At 50.9% G+C, this 20194-nt stretch overlaps 1 protein-coding gene across 1 annotated transcript in view; it reads left to right on the forward strand.

Moving 5' to 3' along the window:
• Positions 1-18152, forward strand: part of LOC147105629 (von Willebrand factor-like) — a 40398-nt gene extending 22246 nt beyond the window's left edge. The window contains exons 10-11 of the mRNA XM_086010929.1: positions 17851-17951; positions 18091-18152. Of these exons, the coding sequence (XP_085867055.1) occupies positions 17851-17951; positions 18091-18152 (163 nt within the window). The remainder of the gene's footprint in view (positions 1-17850; positions 17952-18090) is intronic.
• The last annotated feature ends 2042 nt before the right edge of the window (positions 18153-20194 follow it).

Consider the following 20194-nt stretch of genomic DNA (forward strand, 5'->3'; position numbering starts at 1 on the left):
TCATCGACGACCCAGGCCGAAGGAGAAGACACCCTCGGGAAAACGACGATCCAGGCCGGAGAAAAGGACACTCCGGGCCTAGCACTTCCGTGCCTCAACATCCCATCGAGGTGTTGTTCTGTTCCATGAACCCAAATCCACAACAGACTTGGTGGATTTCAGCCATGACGAGCGCTCACCGAGGCTGTGTCCACTGCCTCATCGCCTGAGAGAGAGAGAAAAACAAGCTGCGCCAGAAGTTTCCAAATCCACGTGACGACGGAAAGCTGTGCCAGAAAGGCTGCGAACCCCTCCTTTTGCGATTCTGATAGTAGTGAGCATGATCCCGAGTTCCTCAAGTCGAAACTTAGTTTAGGTATTAGGGGAGGGAGTAAGGTTAAATCGTAATGTGTTCCCCCTTTTTCGACGTGCCGTGTGTTCCCCATTTCCATAGAGTCAAGTTCATAAATTTGTGCATGATTGTAGTTACTTTAATCTGTGCCTATGACATGTATTTTGTAATGCTTCAAACTGTTTAAAAATAAAAGCATCCATTTCGTGCTATTCAACCTGGTCTATTGAGTCCTTTTCTCTGCACTACAGTTCTCTGCATCTAAGTCCAAGGTCTAGAACCGTAGGGGAGAGTGGGTCGAACCACTCAAGGGTAATTATTGCACAAAGCCTGGCAGGAGACCAGAACGAGCAAGAGAAACCCCCTACAGAAATGGCAACCGCGGCAGGACCTTGGCAGCAGGAAAGTAGTGTGTTAGATCAAGGTCTGAATAAACGAAATGTGATGGATGAAAGAATCGCGGATTATGTTTTTGGAAAGGTAAACCTCACAAAACAATGGATATCCGACCTATTAAGGGATAGGCGCCCGCTAGACGCAGCCATCAAGTGGACAGAGGGTAAAGAGCATAAGAAATCTGTAGAAAAGGCGGTCTGGCTGATGTGCTACAAGAAGCAAGTCCAGCTTTTGGACCAAGTCGTTGTAGCACAGACAGCCCAGATCAAAGGGTTGCTTACAGAAGTAGAGGAAAAGGTTGCGGGAGGTCAAAAACTGATTGAATCGCTTAACGCGCTGAATCAGGAACGCCAATCCACAGCTCACCGCCACGAAACCCGAGTAGAGTATTTAAAATGTCAGGTCATTGAAGCCAAGGCCTGTGAAGGTAGAATGAGAGAAAGGTGTTTCCGTTTAGCTAAGCAAATAGAGACCCAAGAGGAAAAACTTCTGGGAGCCAGGGCAGCATATAAGATGGCCATGGAGGATAGATCTGAGAGCACCGACCACAGCGCTTGCCGCCGGGAGCAAGAGGACCTGAGAACGGCCCTAGCCAAGGCAAACGGGTTGGTGTGTCTCATAAACCCACCAGCGAGCCAGCTATTGCTAGCCAAGGAATCCAAAAGACCGATTCCACAAGAGATAGTTCAGGAACCAACCCCCGAACCCTCTGCGCCTCCTGCTTATGATGAGTCTTGGACTCCGGGAAAGGAAACGGAGACGGTAGATGAAGAGATTCTTGAGGTAGAGCAACACCAGATAGTAGAGTCGGGGCCGGCGCCGATGTGTCCAACTCGACACCGGAGGCTCGGTCCGAACGAAGACAATGGCGAGGACGGACCCCTTGTGAATCAGATCATAATGCCCCACAGCGCACAACAGCTGAGGGCAATGATAAGTCACATCCCAAAACTCTCCGAGTCAGGAGATCCCTCCGTCCATTTTAGGGACATAGAGCAGACCGCAGCCGTTAATGACTGCGACGGGGTTGAACAGTCTAAGATGCTGCTGTTCTCCCTGGACAGCTCGCTCCTCCAGTGTCTCCCTGACGAGAGCAAGAGAGGGCACAGGGAATATGGGTTTTTACGGGACGAGATCCTGGAGATTATAGGAGAGGGTGACGGAACTCCGTTCCTCCGTTTAGAAAAGACAGTGCAGCTAGAAGGAGAACCCCCACGGGCTTTCGCCGGAAGGTTGTGGCCCGTGTATCGACGCAGCTGCCCGGGAGGACCGGACCGGAACGCGCTAAATGGTGAACAAAGGGCTCATTGGCTCCGGTGCCTGGTAGCAGGTTGCCTGCCAATAGTGAGGGAGCAGGCCAAAGCATGGTTTGACCCCACTAACGCCCGCTCCACGGAAGACGTAGTGCTCGATCAGCTCACGATCAGTTACAGGAACAACAAGGGTAGGAAAACGCCTGTTTTAAAAGGAAAGGTACATGAGGTAAGGCCCGCAGCTTCTGCTAAAAAGGAATGGCATCAGGAGGGGAATCGCCCTCCCCAAGCCAAAAGCAGTTGTTTCGGGTGTGGGAAGGAGGGTCATTGGCGCAAGGACTGTAGAAATCCATGGAAGGATAATAGAGGGAGATTCCCCGCAGCCCAAGCCCAAGCCCAGACCGTTGCCCCAGCACCAGCCCAAAACCCAACCGTTGCCCCAGCACCAGCCCAAAACCCAACCGTAGCCCCTGCCCCAACAAAAGGAGGTGGTGCGGTTGTGGATCCCGCTATGATTGAGTCAATTTTAGAGACTATGCGGTCTCTGATGACCTCGCAGGGGAAGGTAGCAGTCGCCAACAGCCCTATCGCTCCCGAGACCCCAACCGAAGCACCTAAATGACTGACGCCTGCGCAGCCGGTCTACTTGTGTCCGCTCCTCTATGACGCCTGGAGAAGACCTGTGGTGGAAATGGAGGTGGAAAGGGAAAAGGGTAGTTACCTGTTGGATACGGGAGCTTCGTGCACCATGATCCACACAGCTAGACCTTTTGCCTCACCTCTGTCCACCCAGGCTCCATTCTCGGTAGCGGGTGATGTGCCTCAATAAATCCGAGACTCGATGTTAGCGAAACAAAACAAGACTTTTATTGACTTAGAAGGTAACACAGAGGAGAATGTATCTTCCATCCAGAGGTCTGCCGTACTGGATGTGCTGCAGGCTGGGCCAGCTTACATAGGAGCCAGGTATGGGCGGAGCCCTACACACAGTACAATACAATGGAAATGAAACTGAAACCAACCACAGTCACAGGCAGGGAAATACTGATGAGTGATGAATGGAATATTTCATCACAGCGGGTTTCACAGGCAGAGAACAGACTGGCGCGTACTCCATCCCGCTCTCCATTCATTTGGGAGCACTCCACACCACATGGACGTGTATCCTACTGAAGTGGAGTGAGGGGGGTGGAAAAGGCATCCTCGGGGCTGATTTCTTGGTGGAACACGGGATCCTCGTGGACCTGAGAAATCACTGTCTCTGGGGAGCCGAGAGCGGTTTAGGTAAGGTAGTTGTAGTCCCAGGGAGGGGAGAAAAGGGGGCCCTGTGCACCATGAAGCCGTCAGGAGGTTACGATCTCGAGCTCATGGTAGCGAACGTCCCAACGGACTTGCAGGCGTGTGTGTCGGAAAATCTGACCGCGTTTGCCACCCACAAGCACGACTGTGGGAGAGTCACTGGGTTTGAAGTCAGCGTAGACGGGGACCCCATGATCCGACCCCAAAAGCAGTATAACTTCCCCAAGGAGGCAGAACCCGACATGGAGACCGCAATATCTTCATTGGTGCAGCAGGGCATATTGAGACCAATAGCCACTCACGTGAACTCCCCCTTATGGCCGGTAAAGAAGCCGGACAATTCGTGGAGAGCCACGGTGGACTACAGAGTCCTCAATAGTAACATCCCAGCCTGCGCGCCCATGGTAGCAGCAGTTGCAGACCTAATAGGGAGTATTCCAGCATCGGTGACCACGTTCACGGTGCTGGATATCTCGAACGGTTTTTGGTCCATTCCGCTGCAGCGGGAGGATCAATACAAGTTTGCCTTTACTTTCAAAGGGCAACAGTACACTTGGAACTGCTTGCCACAGGGTTTTCACAACAGCCCCAGCATTTTCCATCAATGCATGGTGGGGAGTTTAAAAGAATTTAGCCAGCCCAACCAGATAGTACAGTATGTGGACGACTTACTCCTGTTCATGGACACAAGGGAGGAGCACGGCCCACTATTAGCCGAATTATTGGAGCTGTTAGAAAGGAAGGGTTTCAAAGTAAACCCAAAGAAAGCACAGATTGGCCAGCAGGAAGTCAAATTCCTGGGTCTGGCCATCCGCGCTGGAGAAAGAGCCATAGATAAGGCCAGAAGGGAATCAGTACAAGATCTGCCGATCCCCAACACAGTAACGGGTGTAAGGTCCTTTTTGGGATTGACCGGGTACTGCAGAGATTTCATCGAGGACTATGCTGCCACAGCAGCCCCGCTACTCCGACTCTTACACAAGGGGATCGAGTGGTCTTGGGATGAGGGGTGCCAGGCAGCATTTGAGAAGTTGAAAAGAGATCTGCAGACCGCGCCAGCCCTAGGGGCCATTGATGGGGGAGAGGAGTTTTTCCTGGAGGTAGCCGCTAGTGGGGACAGCCTGAGCGCCGTGCTGCTCCAGGAGCGGCACGGCAAGCTGAGACCGGTAGTTTATTCCTCCAGGGTGCTCACGGATGTAGAGAGGAGTTTCTCCAATTGTGAACGGCATCTCCTGGCCACGCATTGGGCTGTGAACAGATCAGTGATCTTCACAGGAACCTCTCCCATCACGCTCCTCACCCATCACACCCCCACAAAGATGCTTCTGGATGGAAGGATTAAGGATGGGACCGTAAGCAGTGCTCGGATTGCGCGCTGGACCCTCCTCCTTTCCCAGATGGATCTCAAAGTTAAAGGCCTCTGCGAGCCAAAGCTCGCAGCCAACATGGTATATCCCGGAACAGCCCATCGGTGTTCCGTAGAAGGGGTATGGGAGGTCAACATAGGTTTACGGGCCGGGATACACCCCACAGGCCGCGAAATCTACGTAGACGGTTCCAGCACTGTATCTGCTGGCGAACGACTCACAGGGTGTGGAGTTTATGACCCTGCGGCAAACATTGCCCTGGCAATTAAGCTCCCCAGCACTATGAGCGCGCAGCAGGCTGAACTGTCCGCGGTGGCGTATGTGGTTACCCACCCCGAGATTTTCCCAACCCCATACACGATTTGCTCAGACAGCATGTTCACATGCAATTCGTGTACGGAGTACCTCGCCATCTGGTCCCGCCGTGGATATACCTCCGCGGACGGGCGGCCTTTAACAGTTAAGCCCTTGCTGGAAAAGATCCTGGCAGCTGTGGGGGAGGAAGGGGAAGTGTTCATCCATAAGGTGAAGGCTCATTCCACCACAGAACCCCGCAGTCAGGGCAACCAGCAGGTGGATGCGCTAGCCAGGGAGGGTGCCCGCAACGGCATTCTCTGGGACCCCTATGGACCCGGACCCGTGGCGGCGATCCAAGGCAGGGAGGGAACTCCAGGGAACACAGGGGTGACACTGCCCCCAGACCTAAAGACTGTCCAAACCCTGGATCCCGCCCTAAAAACAGTCCTAAAAGCCATCACAGAAGGCAAGCAGGTAGAGGGTCCATACAGTACGGCAGCCCTCTCAGTCAAAGAAGGCATGCTGTTCCGAGAGGAGCAGTGGGTTGTGCCGCAGCAGCACCGGAGGGAATTCCTGCAACTGGCCCACGAGGGTCCAGGGGCAGGACACCCCGGGCCTGAGGTTACCTGGCAGCGGGTAGAGCAGGCGGGATGGTGGCCGGGACTTCGGGACGATGTCCGCGAGTTCTGCACAAGCTGTCTTGTGTGCGCTGCAAACAACCCAGACCCCCACAAAAGGAAGGTGCCCATGGGGCACATCAGGAGGGTAGAGGGACCATGGCAGTCGATTCAGGTCGACTACATAGGGCCCCTGCCCGCCGCCCAGGGAGGATATAAGTACTGCCTTGTCCTGGTAGATGTGTTCACCAAATGGGTAGAAGCTTTCCCGTGCAGAACAGCTACGGCACTGGGCACTGCTAAGATCTTGATTCGGGAAGTGTTCTCACGGTGGGGACTCCCCCGTTTTGTAGAGTCCGACCAAGGGAGTCAGTTCACCGGTCAGGTAATGCAGAACGCCCTCATGCTCTTGGGCATTGAGGGGAAGTGGCACGTAGCATACAATCCCCAGTCATCCGGGATTGTTGAACGCATGAATCGGACCCTCAAGGAAAAGCTGAGGAAAGAGACAATGGGCTCGCCCCAGAAATGGGCGGAGGTCCTGCCTTTAGTCCTCATGGGGATCCGGGCCAGCCAGTCCAAAAGTACGGGGTATTCCCCGCACGAATTAATGACTGGAAGGATCATGCGAACACCCACCCATGTACTAGCCCCGGTGCTCACTGAGGGCCAGCTCCGAGAGGTGAAGCGAGACAAATTCGTCCAAACCCTTTTGGAGCGCCTGAAACAGATTTATGGGCAGGCGGCTGGGAACATGGGAAGACAGTATCAGGGAAATCGACTGTTACTGGAACCTCGTAAGCAACAAGAGTGGGTAGTCGGAGACCAGGTCATGGTCCGAAACTATGCCAGGGTAGGGAGTTTTGAACCATTGTACATGGGGCCTTACAGCATTGTAGACAAGGCCAGCCCCATGGTTTATGCAGTGAAGGTGCCCCGACGTACCAAATGGTTTTACATTAACCAGTGTAAACTGTTTAAATCGGGTGCACAAGGGCCAACGACAGGGACCAGGTCTGAGAACAAAAATCCTCAGCCGGTAACAGAGTCACAGACCACACAGGCTGGAACAGTAGCCTGCGTGAAGGGAGGGGCCACCCCATCGGAGTGGGAGGTCTCCCCTCTAATTTGGGATTCGGACGAGGAAGAGCCCGAACAGCTCGACCTCGCCTTAGACCCAATCACGGAGGAGGAAGAGTCAGAGGACGACGATCCCGCCCTCGACTCAAGCTTGGGGGAGGTAGGGAATGGGGGCGGAGACTCACTACCTGTAGGGACAGGTGAGGCGGAGTCGGAAGCCACAAATCCCGGCCCCGGGGGGGGGCGGAGCCTGAGGGAAGGGAGCTGGAGCCGGCAGCTGTGGTGGAACCACAGGCTGTGACGGTGACAGTCCCAACCCCCGGTCCATCAGCCCCGGGAGCCTCACCCAAAGCAGCCCCTTGTAGGTCGACTCGAGCGCCCCACCCCAGAAAGTTTTGGCCAGATTCTCCCCATCCTTCCCAACCTCGGTTTAGAGCAGCCCCAGAAAGGCATGGTTCCCGTTCAACAGCGACAGGCTGCGGGGATCAAAGCCGAAGGTCAGTGCAGCCCCACCACAGGGTGCGGCACGCTGCAGCCCTCACAGGAATTCAGTAGGCCGCCCGGCGGAGGGCGGCGCTGTACATAAGTTAAGTTAGGTAATTATGATGATAGTTTAAGGAATATAAAGTTTACAGTGTTAAGAAATGTTAAGAGTACAATTTTGAAGTCTGCCCGGTATGTGTGCTTGTTTGGAAGCGGGGTCTAGGAACCCGCGCGTCCATTTAATTAGGCCAGCACCTATTGGGAGCCTGGCTACATCATTTTATTGGTTACAGAAACCTGGGATATGATGAAAAAGATTCTCATCGTGTTCGTGGCGATTGGGTGCGGGTGGGCCTACCGAGGCCGCACCAAGGACGTCATCATCTTCGGGTGTTCCGGGGACACGGCCCCCATCGCGACGGATGGGACAGGGGAGCGAGAGGTTGAGGAAACCGCCACCTACTTCCACCAGGGGAGATGGCCAGGTTGGCTGGGGACGAATTCTATGGAATACTCCAGCAATTTCGGTTTTGCCTACCAAGAGACTTCGTTAACGTGCCCTCGGGTGAGGATCCTTGCACCCAGAGTCAGCGTTACCGTGGGAAAGAGGATCTGTCTGGTGTGTAATGGGAACGTACCACTAAGGCGATGGTGGTGGCTGCGAAAGCTGGGAAAGGACATGAAGAACTCTACGGTCGAGTGGGAGCGACTGGGTAATAATACCCATCGGACTATTACGGGGACTCACGGACAATTACGTGTGTGTTGGGACAAATGGTGGGAACCAGATGAAGGAATATATGTCTGTATGTGGGGTTCAAAATGCGTTTGCCCCAAGGGCGTATCCATCTTCTTCCAGAGGCAGTGGCAGGATGAAGGAAAGGGGATGAGATGGGATGTCAGCACTCGAGCGTGCGGAGCCCCATACTCCCCTATTCCGGTAAACGCCACTGAACTCATCACCCGCCCACGCAAGCCCCTGCCCACGCTTCCGGTAGCACTAGCCCAGAAAGAAGGGTGCCCCACCACCACAAAGGGACCCGGGAACGGTTTAGTATTGGTACCCACTGGTCAGGTGCTGTACCAAGGGGTACACTACGCGGTGGCCTCAGTGATTTTAAACCTCACTGAGGTACGATTGCCGGAGTGGTGTCCCAAAGAAACGGAACAATTATACCAGGTCCTGTTAACCCGAATGTTTAGACAGTTTTACGAGTTTGACTTTGCCGACATCGACAAAGACAAATTATACACCACACCACCAGAAGTTTTGGATCGAGTCGGGAGGCAAAGAAGGGGTACAGTAAATGACATATTCACTGCTTTTAATTCCGGGACATCTGTCGTCAACGCTCTAGATAACGTGGAGCTGCAGACACAGATCAACGGTTTAAAAGCCCAGTTAAGGAACATACTGACAGACGAAAATAAGGTAGTGGGTTCTGAGTTACATGAAGACCAGGCCATGACACTACACTTTAAGGAAATAATAGCTGAGCTGGAGAAACACGCGAGAACGGTAAATGCGCTCATTAAGGAGGATCGGAATGCGTCCGATCAAGCTGCGCAAAACGAGGCCTGTGTGCTATATGGGGCGTGGTTACTGGGCGAGGGCCGCAGTAATCTTGAGGATTTAAAACAGGGTTTGGTCCCGTCCTGGATCAGCAACAAGCACTTGCTAGCGCTCCACCCTTTTGAGAATGCATTAAGCCCGTGCCAGCTCAGACTAGCTGCAGAAGCATACCCAGTCCCAGTGGACTGTGGACGTTCGAATCATACTATCATGGGAATAGTGGTAAGAATGCCGGTGTTGGGTCCCGCAGCAAAGCCCGCCCCGGTATACAGGGTGGAGAATATTGGAATCATTCAGGGGGGCGCGCACATTCGTTACGCAGTGGTCCCGCCTTACGTCATCAGATGGGAGCGTACGATGACAGGCACCGACCTCTCGGGGTGTCGGAGCCGGGGAGCACACATCATCCTGTGTCCCCAGCACTTGAATGCCTTTTTGAAACCACAGTGCGGGTTCAGAACCGCTAGCGCGAAGCCGATAAATTGCACCATGGAGGCAATGGCAGAGGACCATGTGCCCCTGCAGGTAGCATATATCGGGGGTGGGACATACTGCATCACCACTGCAGCGCCTCACTACCGCTACGGACAGCACGAGTGGTGTTTGATCAGTGATAGCAGTTTCTGTTTCAAACCCAGGGCCGAGGTTCAAGTGGCACAACAACGAATTGTCCCCATTCCTGCACCCTCCACCGTTCACCTCACTGTAAAAGAGAATTTCACGGACTTGCAACGATTCGTCGCACATTTTGGTTATGTCATTCCCCCTCTTCCCGAACACCTCACCAAGATTTTAAAAGCCGTTATAGTTTCACAGAAACATTTTTACACACTGGAGCAGAAGACTTTAGAGATAGGAAAAGACATATTGGACATAGTCATCCCACCATGGTGGGACTTGTTCACTAACATAGAGGTCCCGGCCTGGATTAGAATAGTATCCCACATCCTAGTAATGTGTCAGGTTTTAATTGTGATATTTTTGCTGTTCGTGCATTGCAAGAGAGGCAAATGCCTCCAGAGGCACGAGAACACAGGAGAATGGAGAGAACGCTATGTGCGAATGGGGGAAGAAGACACCCCACTTTAAGCTGCTAGTATTGAAAGTTAGGCGTCACTCCATTTTTAGATTTTGGCCATTTGCGCGTTTTTTTTGAGTATATGAATATTGTTATGTCATTAGTCGTTAAGTTTTTGGATTAATAAAAGGTGTATGCAGGTGGTGCAAGAGGGTATCGACCCCTGCACATCTGACAGATGAATGTGTTATAGTTCAAGAAGTACTGCCTATGATTGTCCAAATGTGCACAAGGTAATTTTCGTTTTTTTCAGAAATGGGAACTGCATGGGTCGAGAGGGTCATAGATAGTTAAGTGCCAGGAATGTTTGGATGTGGGGAATCAGGGAAAATTTGCTCACCAAGGATCATTGATACCTCTAGCAAGCTATCAGTATCACAGGGGGGCCTGTAAGATTCGAAATTTTCAGCAATAATCACGCAAGAAAACAGGATAAAATAAGACAGTTTATTGACCAAAGTAAGCTTGCACAGAAAAACATTTGATAAAAGGGCATACAAAATGGCCGCCGGGCCTCGTGATCAGTTTCTGGACCATTTGATTTCTGTTACTGCAAGCCAGACAGGTCTTTGATGATGGACCATGCCCTCCGTAGGCAGCGTTTCTGATATATATGTTCTATGGTCGGTAGACCATAGGGATATTCTCAATATGGAGAAATTGATGAAGTAATGATGAGAAGTGGAGTGTATTCAGTGGGGTTTTACAATTTTCCCCCTTGTTCTCTGGAAAATAAATCATGCAGTATTCTTTGAAATATTTTTTTACTTGAAAGCAAAATGTAGATCTTGTTGAGAAAAGATAATGGCCTAGAAATTCACTGGCCTTAGCGCCGCTTTTGAGGCGCTAGAGGGCCTAGCGCCGAAGTTATGGCCAGTTTAGAAATTGACAGGGGCCCTAAATCGGCGTTAGGCCGGTAGCGCTGCGCCGGCACCGATGACGTCATCGGTGTGCGCAGCGTCCCGGTTGCCATGGTAACCCGCCCGAACTCGGAAATTGAGTTGCGGCCGCCTCGCCCGTGGCAGCCGCAAGCAACGTTCTGGCAGAGGTGCCTTACAGAACTTTGCGCCGGCGCATTAAAGGCCCCGCGGCAGCCGGCCGCTTTCCCGCCGGCCGCCTGGCCGCAGCTCCCTCCCCGGACTTCCCCCTCCCCCCCCGGAACAGAAGCAAGCCCGGCACTTGTCCGAGGTGCCGGGCTCATTTTTTAAAAGATTATCGCGGGCCGCGGCCGGGTGCAGGCAGCTCCTCCTTAACGGAAGGAGGAGGCCTGCACTTCCCGAGCCTGCCGCACCACAGCGGGCGCCGCAGCACCGGAATAGCGCCGCAATGCGGCGCGTGGCGCCAGTTTTGAGGCGCTGAGACCCCTCAGTAGCGCCGGCAGCCGTTTGGGCGCGGCGCTACTGAATTTTTGGCGCGCGCAGGGGGACTTAGCGCCGGCACTAACTTCTGGCGCTAAAGCCCTCGCTGCGCCAAAACCGAATTTCTAGGCCAATGACTTGTTTGCTGACAATATGGGAGTTGTGGCTGAAGGGATGTAACCTGTCACCCCTGATCCTCTCTAACTTTTACCGCTGCACAATAGAGAGCATTCTGACGAACTGTATCACAGTATGATATGGCAGCTGTAGCTACTATGACCAGAAAGCCCTGCAGCGGGTAGTCAAAACTGCCCAACGCATTACCGGCACCTGGCTACCGACCATAGAGCACATATACCAGAAACGTTGTTTACGGAGGTCACGGTCCATCATCAAAGACCCTACCCACCCCAGCCACAGTCTGTTCGCCCTCCTGCCATCTGGGAGGCGCTACAGATGCATTCGCACCCGTACGACCAGATTTAGGAACAGCTTCTTTCCCAGGGCTGTCATCCTACTGAACTCCACAAATAAACTCTAAAGCCTGCACATCTGCCAATGCACTTTATTATGGTTATGTTTATGTTAATGTATTACAAGCCAAATGTATGTTGAATGTTTAAATGTCTTAATCTAAATGTACACTCTCGGGAGCCGCAAGCCTACATTTCGTTGTACTGCACTTGTGCACTAACAATGACAATAAAAGTTGATTTGATTTGATTTGGGTGTTGCTTCTGCCTGTGCTGCAACGGAAGCTGCGACATCGCCCATCACATGCGGCATGAGGTCTGGGTCACCATGGTCTCTCTGGGAGTCCACCATCCTTTGCAGATTGCAAATGATGGGCTCCATGGTGTGCGTGGCCCCGGTGCATCACCCTGTGCAGATCCTGCTACTATAGTAGCCTCTAAAGAACGAGTAGTGCCAGTATCTGCGCTGGTGCCTGTGGGTGAGACATGCAGTGATGCGGTGTGTTCTTCGTCCTCCTCTTCTTCCGCCTCGATCTCTATTGTAGCCTCAGGGACAGGCTGCTCAGCTGCTTGCTCATTATCTGAAAGCATAAATACAGAAGAGTCAGCTTAAGGTGAGGGGGGAGGGCCATGGAAGGGAGAAATGCATGCATACAGCATGATTAGCTGGAAAGTGGGAAAGGCTTGTGGGGTGCGGGAGAAATGGAATGAGAGAAGAAGGAGTAGGGATGAACATACCGTTGTCCCCAAGGGGGTCAACGTTGCCAGGGGCCACGGCGCTTACCGCCTGGTATCCAATGATTTGCAGCATTCTTACCCAACCACTTTCTGAGCTGGAGGAGTCAGGGTGTCCCCTGCCTGTGCGCTCCTGCTCCCTCCTGTTGTGAGCGACCTTGGCCTGCAAGAGAGAGGAAAGTATGTGAGTGAGTGTGGAGCAATGTGTTTGGGAGATGTACCTGCCATAGTTGAATAGCTGTCATTGTGTGCAATGTGTGAGATGTTGGTGTGGGTGTTGGTAGATGGAGATTGTTGGTGGGCAAGTGCTGGGGGTGTAGTGTTTTGGGCAGTGTGTGAAGATTGTGGTTCAGATGATGGTATGTAGCATTTGTTGAAGCATTAACTCACCCTGACCACCCGAGTGAGGTTGTTAAATTTCTTCCTGCACTGAGCTGCCCGAGACCTGCTGGGCTACCTCCCTCTCTCCCTGGGCCGTTGGTCTGCCATAATGACACCTCCTTCAGTGGTCCGGTTCCTTCTCCTTGGCCTTCTGATGCTTGATGACAGCTGCAGAAGTGGCAATGCTGAGAATGAGGTTCTGCAGCATGATTGAAGCTTCCCTTTAAGAACTGGAAAGAGCCTGTGGCAATGCTGACTAGCGATTAGACTGCACCTGAAATTGCTTAGCGCTTTGAGTGTAACGCCACTGAGCTAGGTCATTAGCACTTGGTTTAGCGCTCCCATCCTTTGAGTGATGAACTTTTTGCATGCAGCGAGATTCATTGGCGTCTGGCGCTAAATCTCAAACTTTTCAGAAGTTGGCGCCCATTCCTGGGCGATAATGAATTTCACTCCCAATAGATCCCTATTCAGGTCATGACCTGGTCGAAATTCATCCCTCAACTAATGCCATCACAAACACAAATTGTCGAGTGACTTATGTCCTCGTTGTTTGTGAGACCTTCCTGTGTGCAATTGCCTGCTTTATTTGTCTACAAAATAACAGTGACTGTAAGTTTTGGCTCTAAAACAATTTGGATATCTGAGGAAGTGAAAGGTAGTATATAAATGCAAGTTCTTTCTCTCCTTGCGTGTGTGTAAAATCCACAAGGGGCTGTGTTTCATCATCAAGAGCGCTGACATTTTCCTGCACATGAGAGGCTAGATCTTGACTTCGTGCCATAGTGTGAAATGGGTGATAGCGAGTCGGCAGCCCATTTTACATCTCTCCCTTTGGAAATAAATATCGGGAACCGTGCATGGGATTAAAATTGACTCCTATGTCTGGGCTTATATTAAATTTGACTATAGGTTGTTACAAAGTTACAATACAATTACAAATAAAAATAATATAGATTTCTGTCTGGTATGATTTAGGGGCAGCCTTTTTAAATACAGTCTTAGGGGGAAAAATTCAGTATCGCCCCGATTGGGGCGCGATTATCGGCCATGCGCAAAGTTTAGCGGCTGGCGCTAATTATCGCCTCCAACTGCAAACTTGGCTTTTATCGCCCCCGGAGTTGATTGGAGTGCTAAATCAGGCGCTACTCACGTCTCTTAAGGCACAAAGGCCGAGGAGCGAGGTGCTACCTCAGAGCGCTGGTGAAGCTCATGTGATGTCAGTCAGCAATGGAACACAGACACAATGGTGCCGGACAGTTCTTAAAGGGGAGGGTTGATCTTGCTCTCCAGCCACACCCTGCTCATTGCAGCCTTGAATCTCAGCCTGGAGAGACCTGTGCATCGAATCTGCTGCAAAGAACAATGGAGAGGCCCAGGGAAAGAGCTCAGAGTGCAGCCCCCACAGTCTCTTCTAAATCGATGCAAGGAAGGTCAAATGAAATTGAACCTGCAAAGTGCTGCTCAGTACCCAAAACTCCTTCACACAGCGTTGAATCTCTCCAGAAGTCTCTCTCTCTCTCTCTCTCAGAATGCATGGTGCAAAAATGTCGCCGACAAAAAAAAAGCAGGCAGTGGTCGCCTTTAAATAGCGCTCCCCCAGTCCCTTCCCAACTGTAAAACGTTCCCCTCAGCCTGTCGTTGCTAGCGGCAGGTGGTAAGGTAGGGGGCGCCACTCAATATCCGGTCCGGGGCGTTGCACTGCTCGACTGACGTCACAATCTGCGGGCGCAGGAGATTGTGGCGGTAGTGTTTAGCACCGCCACAAAATGTCTGGTCAATTTGGCGAGCAGCGCAAACATTGCCGTGCCCAGGCGCTAGTTGCATTGCGCCCCATTAGCGCCCTCTTAGGACGCTAATGGGAGGCGCAATGCAACCAAAATTTTTCCCCCGTTATGTTCGAAATAATGGTTGACAAACAAATGTTCATTGCCTTGCACCAGCAATGCAACCCAACTAGGTTTAAGATCGATTTTTTAAAAATGTGGGGCTAAAAATTCTAGTACGCTGGAAACCTGCCGGTTACGGCACCAGCCAAAGCTAACAGCCGCCTGCTGGGAGAGTGCAGGCAGCACCAGTCCTTTGGTGCTGCCTGCTACATAGCATCAGCGGTGTGGAGATTTTGTGGTGTAAAGTACTCTTTCCAGTGCTAAGCTCAGCTGGAGGCCAAAGGTCGCATCTGTCTCCCGCTTGCAGTGAAGGAGAACGGGGAAGAAAGGAGTGAACCTGTAGGTCATGTACGGAACAGTTGCAATACTTGCTACAACAATATTACCTGCCACCCGATTATGAACTATGTTTGTTGATTTTTTAATATTTCATGAAATGAATGCATCTGCGTTTTCTGTAACACTAATCTTTCCACAATGGTTGCTCTTGAAAGTGTTTAAATGTGTAGTAATTGTGCCAGCTTTTAGTGGGTCTTGAATACTCGACACAAAATAAGGATTTCATTAAATAATTGGTTATGGAATTTTGAATAAGTTAATTATAATTCCTTAAAATCTTAAGCAGTTTTGTTCAGATTTGCTAGGGGGTGATGTTCTGGTGATGCTATCATAAAGATAAAAGCGATCTTATCATTGATAATCTTCAAATGTTGCGATGGAGTTCAAGGCAATCTGAGGCTCTTTAGGAATTTGATTTTTTATTTGCTGGGAATCCGCCGAGGGATTTGCAGTTTTGTGCAGGTGTTCAGTTGTGAACTGACAGCTTGTTCCATAAGGTTTCACCCATTGATTTACTGACCCACAAACACTGTAGGCCTCCCGGAAATCTGCCAGAAAATGCAACCCACCCCCCTGCCCCTCTGATGGGCAAAAAATTGAAGTATAAGGGAAGAACCTTGGCAAAGGAAGCTTTCGAAGTTCCGGCATCCATCTGAGCTGTTTTCCACTTGTCAACCTCCATCCTCGTCTAAAATCTGCCAAGTCCTGCCAGTCCTGGCTGTCTTACATTTGACACTTGAAATGTCCTCATGGGTGTTAACGCTGCTGAAGCGCTTTTAGCGGCTGCATGCACGGGTGTGCTTTAGAGAGGGCGGCAAGATGAGCGGCCACATACAAAATGGACGAGCGGGTATCAACTCGGCAGTGCACGCCGATTGATGTCAAGCTCCGACTCATTACAATACATTCAGTGAGCACAGGCAACGCTGACCTTCCAAAAATGGCGGCCACCACGGGACCCGTCGGCAGCAGGCGAAAGTGTGGTTGCCACCATTTTTTCCCCCCTGAATCGGGCAGTAACGGCCGGCAGTAAGACCTCGAATTTTTTGCCTGTTATCTTTAGCACACTAAATATTTTAATGGCCTTGAATTTCTTCAGGATCTCCGCAAGACTCCGGCTGTAACTCCGGGCTGCATGAGGTCCCCACCAGTCCTGAGATCTCCTGACCGGCCTTGTAAGGGCCATAACCTCTGCCACCTTCTAAAAAAAATAGATATTTTCTTCAGGTGTCCAGGCCACTCCCCTCAACTGGACCCTTCCAGTAGGGCCCACTTGTACCCATCTGATGGCCAGCACACATAGTGAGAAGATGACACTGGATGTGTGTCAGGCGTGTCTCAGTGAGTAGCACCCTCGCCTCTGAGTCAGAAGGTTGTGGGTTCAAGTCCCACTCCAGAGACTTGAGCGCAAAAATCTAGGCTGACACTTCAGTACAGAGGGAGCGCTGCACTGGCGGAGGTGCCGTGTTTCGGATTACACATTAAACCGAGGCCCCATCTGCTCTATCAGGTGGACGTAAAAGATCCATGGCACTATTTTGAAGAAGAGTAGGGGTGTTATCCCCAGTGTCCTGGACAATATTTATCCCTCAATCAACATCACTAAAACAGATTATCTGGTCATTATCACATTGCTGTTTGTGGGAGCTTGCTGTGCACAAATTGGCTGCCACGTTTCCTACATTACTTCAGTGACTACACTTTTAAAAAAAAAAAGCACTTCATTTGCTATAAAGCACTTTGGGACGTCCGGTGGTCGTGAAAGGTGCTTTATAAAGTGCGAGTGTTTCTTTTGAAGAAAAGACCTTTTTTAAAAATTCAATTGGTCCCCTTGTACAGGGGGCGAAGGGGGATACACTATGGAGTCTCCTGGTGGCGCGGGGTTGGGGGCGAGGTGGTCAGGGCTTGGGATACCTCTCCCCCACCCCCCCGCCCGCCATGGCAGACAGCCAGATGCTGGGTTTTCCAGCTGCATGGGGCAGGCTGGCGGCAGGAATGTGTCCGTAGTGGCCCTCGTCCCATGCTTTCCCACCGAACACACAACATCTGGCAGGGTTGCTGCTGGAGGATCCCTGCAGGCAAGATTCTGGCATAATCACTGGGATAAGGGTCTACAGGTTTTGTGGGCCATTATCGGCCACTCTTTAAAATACTATGGGGGAGAAATTGGGTGAGTAGCGCCACCTGTTAGCGCCTAAAGAGGCAGTCAGTGGCTGTAGCGCCACTGGCTGCGTCTCCGGCGATATTCAGTAGGGGCGCTAATGGTGGCGTTAGGCATTTGCGCTGCGCCGCCACCGATGACGTCATCGGTGTGTGCAGCGCCCCATTCGTGCCTCGTTCGCGATATTTGGTAGCGAACGCCGCAGTTGCGCCGCTCGTTACCCGCGCCCGGTTCACGGGGCCTTACTGTGCCGGCAGCGGCGCAAGTTAAGGTGGAGGTGCGGGGCGGCCGCTTTTTCGGCGGCCGCCTGCCAGCACCTCCGTCCCAGGCCTCCTAACACCGCCCCCCCCACCCCCCCCCGCGGCATTGCCGGCTGTTTCCCGAGAGCCCAGCACTTCTCCTTGGTGCCGGGCTCATTTGCCGGCACTCACGATCGGGGATCGCGCTGTTGCAGGCACCTCCCCCTTAACAGTGGGAGGAAGGCCTGCAGTACCGCAGCGTGCCGTGCCGCAGCATGTGGCGCTGCAGCACGTTGCGCTGTGATAATCAGTTTCAGCGCCCTAAGAGGGACGCAAAGCGCCTCGAGCCTCGCCCCGTGTCCCTCGAGGGGCAATGAAACTGAATATCTGGCGATCGGTATCACTCCAATCGCTGCGCTAAATCCTGCGCTCCGCCGACTTTTGCGCCACTTTGGCGCCCCAACCCAATTTCTAGGCCCATCTGTTTATTCTCGTTTTCAGTACAGTGAAAGAGGGGATGAAGTTGACCTCTTTTGAGGAAGGCTGCTTTTGCCCAAGTGGAATGAAGCTATCTGAAGACAAGACCACCTGTGTTCATACATGTAAATTTATTTACCTTAACTCAATAGGAAATCCTCTTGATAGTTTTTTAGTTAATATAAATAGTAGGTATTAATGATCAGTTTTGAACACTGTGTCATTTAAAATGACAGAACTGATGAAGCTTTTTTAAAAAAACAGGTTGCCTGGACAGTACAGGAAAACGGAGAGAGGTAAGTGATTCAGAATTTAATATTTTTTAATGCAGAATATATTTGTAAACATAGTTATTTATTAACTGTGGTACATTTGTGATATTAGGGGATAGACAATCTTTCTCTTCACTCCATTGCTCCCACTGGAACAATGATGTTGGGACCTTTGATCAGTTATGGAGGATATATTTGGAAAAGAAAATGGGCTCAAAGCAATTATCTGCCTTTCACAATCGTGTCATTTTATTACATTTGACCAGTGGTGCCTTCTATTAACTGTAAGATTTTCGTCACCTTCTATTATCTGTAAGATGTTCGACATCTAATATGTTCAATAAATCAAATGCAGCAGTTGCCTTGATTTCTGAAATACAAGTACTTGGCTGAGAGTTGCACATCTCAACCAGACACACCAAACGGTGAAAACAATGCACTAAAATGGCGATTTACTGTACTCCTGCTTAAAGTGTCAATATTGCCCAGATTGGTAACGCTGTTACTGCACAGTTTTGTTGAGAAAGTGCGCCACCTGGTGAAAAGACCTGCAGTAATTTGAAGACTGGCTTGCAGCAGGTGGGAAGTGCACAAGAGTCAGAACTCTGGATATTGCTGCTTTAAGACTTTACTTTGATGGCAGCTTCCAGGCTTGTAGGTTTGAGTACAACCAAATAAAGAAACAACCATTTAAATGCAATTACACTTAGTTTTCTACAACAGCTGTAATTTCTACCTGCGAACAAACACAAACCTAAATATGACAGAGGAGAATGTTTGTGTTTCTCCCCAACTTCTGTCGTGACTTCAGCAGAAACCCCAGATAAATTGCGTAAATGGCCATTTATATCATTTCTCCGGGGCTTTCACTGATCTCCTGCTGGATACCCCTGTGAAAATTCCAGGCAGGCAATTCTATTCAACCACAGTTGTAACTCTGCTTCACTACTTTGAGGTTAATAATTCCTATTCTCCTGCAATAGTTGTCAATGTTTGTTTTACGTGATACCAGGATATTGGGCCTGAAAATTCACAGCCCTTCCAATATACTCCCTGGAGGAGTCCGTCAGAACATTTGGAAGTTAGGCTGGGACTCTGATACAGCAAATACCAGCCTAGTGCAAAAATTCCAGCTGGGCCGGGTAACGGGGTGGAGCCTCAGCCCACCTCTTACAAGGTGTAAGAGAAAGCAGGGCTGGGGCAGAGACTCTGGACATCAGAGTTCCCTTCACTTGGTGAGACCAGGCATACCAAACGGTGGATGTGAGGCCAAGATCAGGGCCTGGAACCCTGAAAAGGGTGAAGTATTTTTTAAATACTTTTACACGCAGTACTTTTACATACAGGCAAAGACTTTCCAGCCTCTTCAGTGGGCGGGCGTCCAAGATGCACCTCTTGAGTGGCATGAGTGTGGAACTGACGGGATCCATCCCTAACCTCGCAAACCTTGGTAGGGTCAGCAACGGAAGTCCCACTGGGATGCACACTCTGAAAAAAAAAGCGAAGAGTTGCTGTGACTGCAGCAAGCTGTCTAAGCAGCCAATCAAAATACAGAATTCTCACAGACAGCGAACCAGAAAGTGGGTGAGCTCCCAGAATTATAGATTTTTAAAACTGTTGGATAGAGCAAAACAGAGATTGGGGCTCTCAAATGGATAATTTTGATGCTGCACAAAATTAAAATGAGTTTTTCAGGACCATAACCTTTTGTTTAGCAGTCAATACGTTGTCAAAACCACAGTTACACTTTTGGGTCTAACTTTTAATCGGGCATTTAACAGTGTAATTACCACGGAAGAGCTGAAGTTTTCATCAGTTTCCATGATGTGAGTGATGACACTGATTGCGGCTCTGTGGGGGGTCCGCAGTGCAGCCTGTGGAGGAGCAGTGAATGACAGGCCACAACTTCATGACTTCCACATTCCGCTGCGCGTGCGCTAAATCCTCAAATTGCGATCAGTTTCAAAGGCACAATGATGGCGAACGCTGCCCTTTCACTGGCATCAGGGCCGCAAACTCTGGGCCATCATTGTTTCCGTTTGTCTCTAACTTTTTTATTGTGCCTTACCGTCTCCCTGTATTCCTATCGTACATTG

This window comes from Somniosus microcephalus, chromosome 17, assembly GCF_052327205.1.
Source record: "Somniosus microcephalus isolate GS21.2 chromosome 17, FLI_Smic_1.0, whole genome shotgun sequence".
Taxonomy (NCBI): Eukaryota; Metazoa; Chordata; class Chondrichthyes; order Squaliformes; family Somniosidae; genus Somniosus; species Somniosus microcephalus.